The 462-nt window shown below is 57.4% G+C and overlaps 1 protein-coding gene across 1 annotated transcript in view; it reads left to right on the top strand.

Annotated features, from left to right (window-relative positions):
- The window catches only part of LOC119586036 (sodium- and chloride-dependent neutral and basic amino acid transporter B(0+)-like), a gene marked incomplete at both ends in the record, with an annotated part of 2,785 nt that overhangs the window by 260 nt on the left and 2,063 nt on the right, over nucleotides 1-462 (top strand). Inside the window, 1 exon segment of the mRNA XM_037934740.1 lies at nucleotides 169-391. Within this exon segment, the coding sequence (XP_037790668.1) occupies nucleotides 169-391 (223 nt within the window).

Below are 462 nucleotides of genomic sequence, written 5' to 3'. Positions count from 1 at the left end.
AGGCCTCTTCGCTGGAGATCCTGGCGCCTGAGTTAAGCTTCCTTGTGGCTAGAAATCTGCAATGTGTTTAATAAATGTTCAGTCGTTTCGTTTACTTAAGTCTCCGTAGTCCGAGGAAAATCTCTAGAGGCTTTGTAAATAATGGTCCCGTCGCCTTCTCCCCCGCAGGGACGCCATCCTCCTCGTGCTGGTGGACACGGTCACCTCGATCCTGTGCACGCTCGTGGTGTTCAGCTCGCTGGCCACCATCGCGGAAGATCTCCCCACGGAGGAACAGGAGCTCACGAAGCTGGTGTTCGTCGTGTTCCCGGGGCTGCTCTCCAAGATCGACACGCACCCGTGGCCCATCATCGTGTTCTGCATGATCTTCTTCTTCGGATTCAACAGCCAGGTGAGCGGGGTGGGGTGCTGGGGGTGGGGGGAGGACAGCCAGAGTTGGCTCGCTGTTGGTGCTAAGGGCGC

This window comes from Penaeus monodon, chromosome 20 (assembly GCF_015228065.2).
Source record: "Penaeus monodon isolate SGIC_2016 chromosome 20, NSTDA_Pmon_1, whole genome shotgun sequence".
NCBI classification, from domain to species: Eukaryota; Metazoa; Arthropoda; class Malacostraca; order Decapoda; family Penaeidae; genus Penaeus; species Penaeus monodon.
This window is presented reverse-complemented; position numbering and strand designations above follow the sequence as displayed.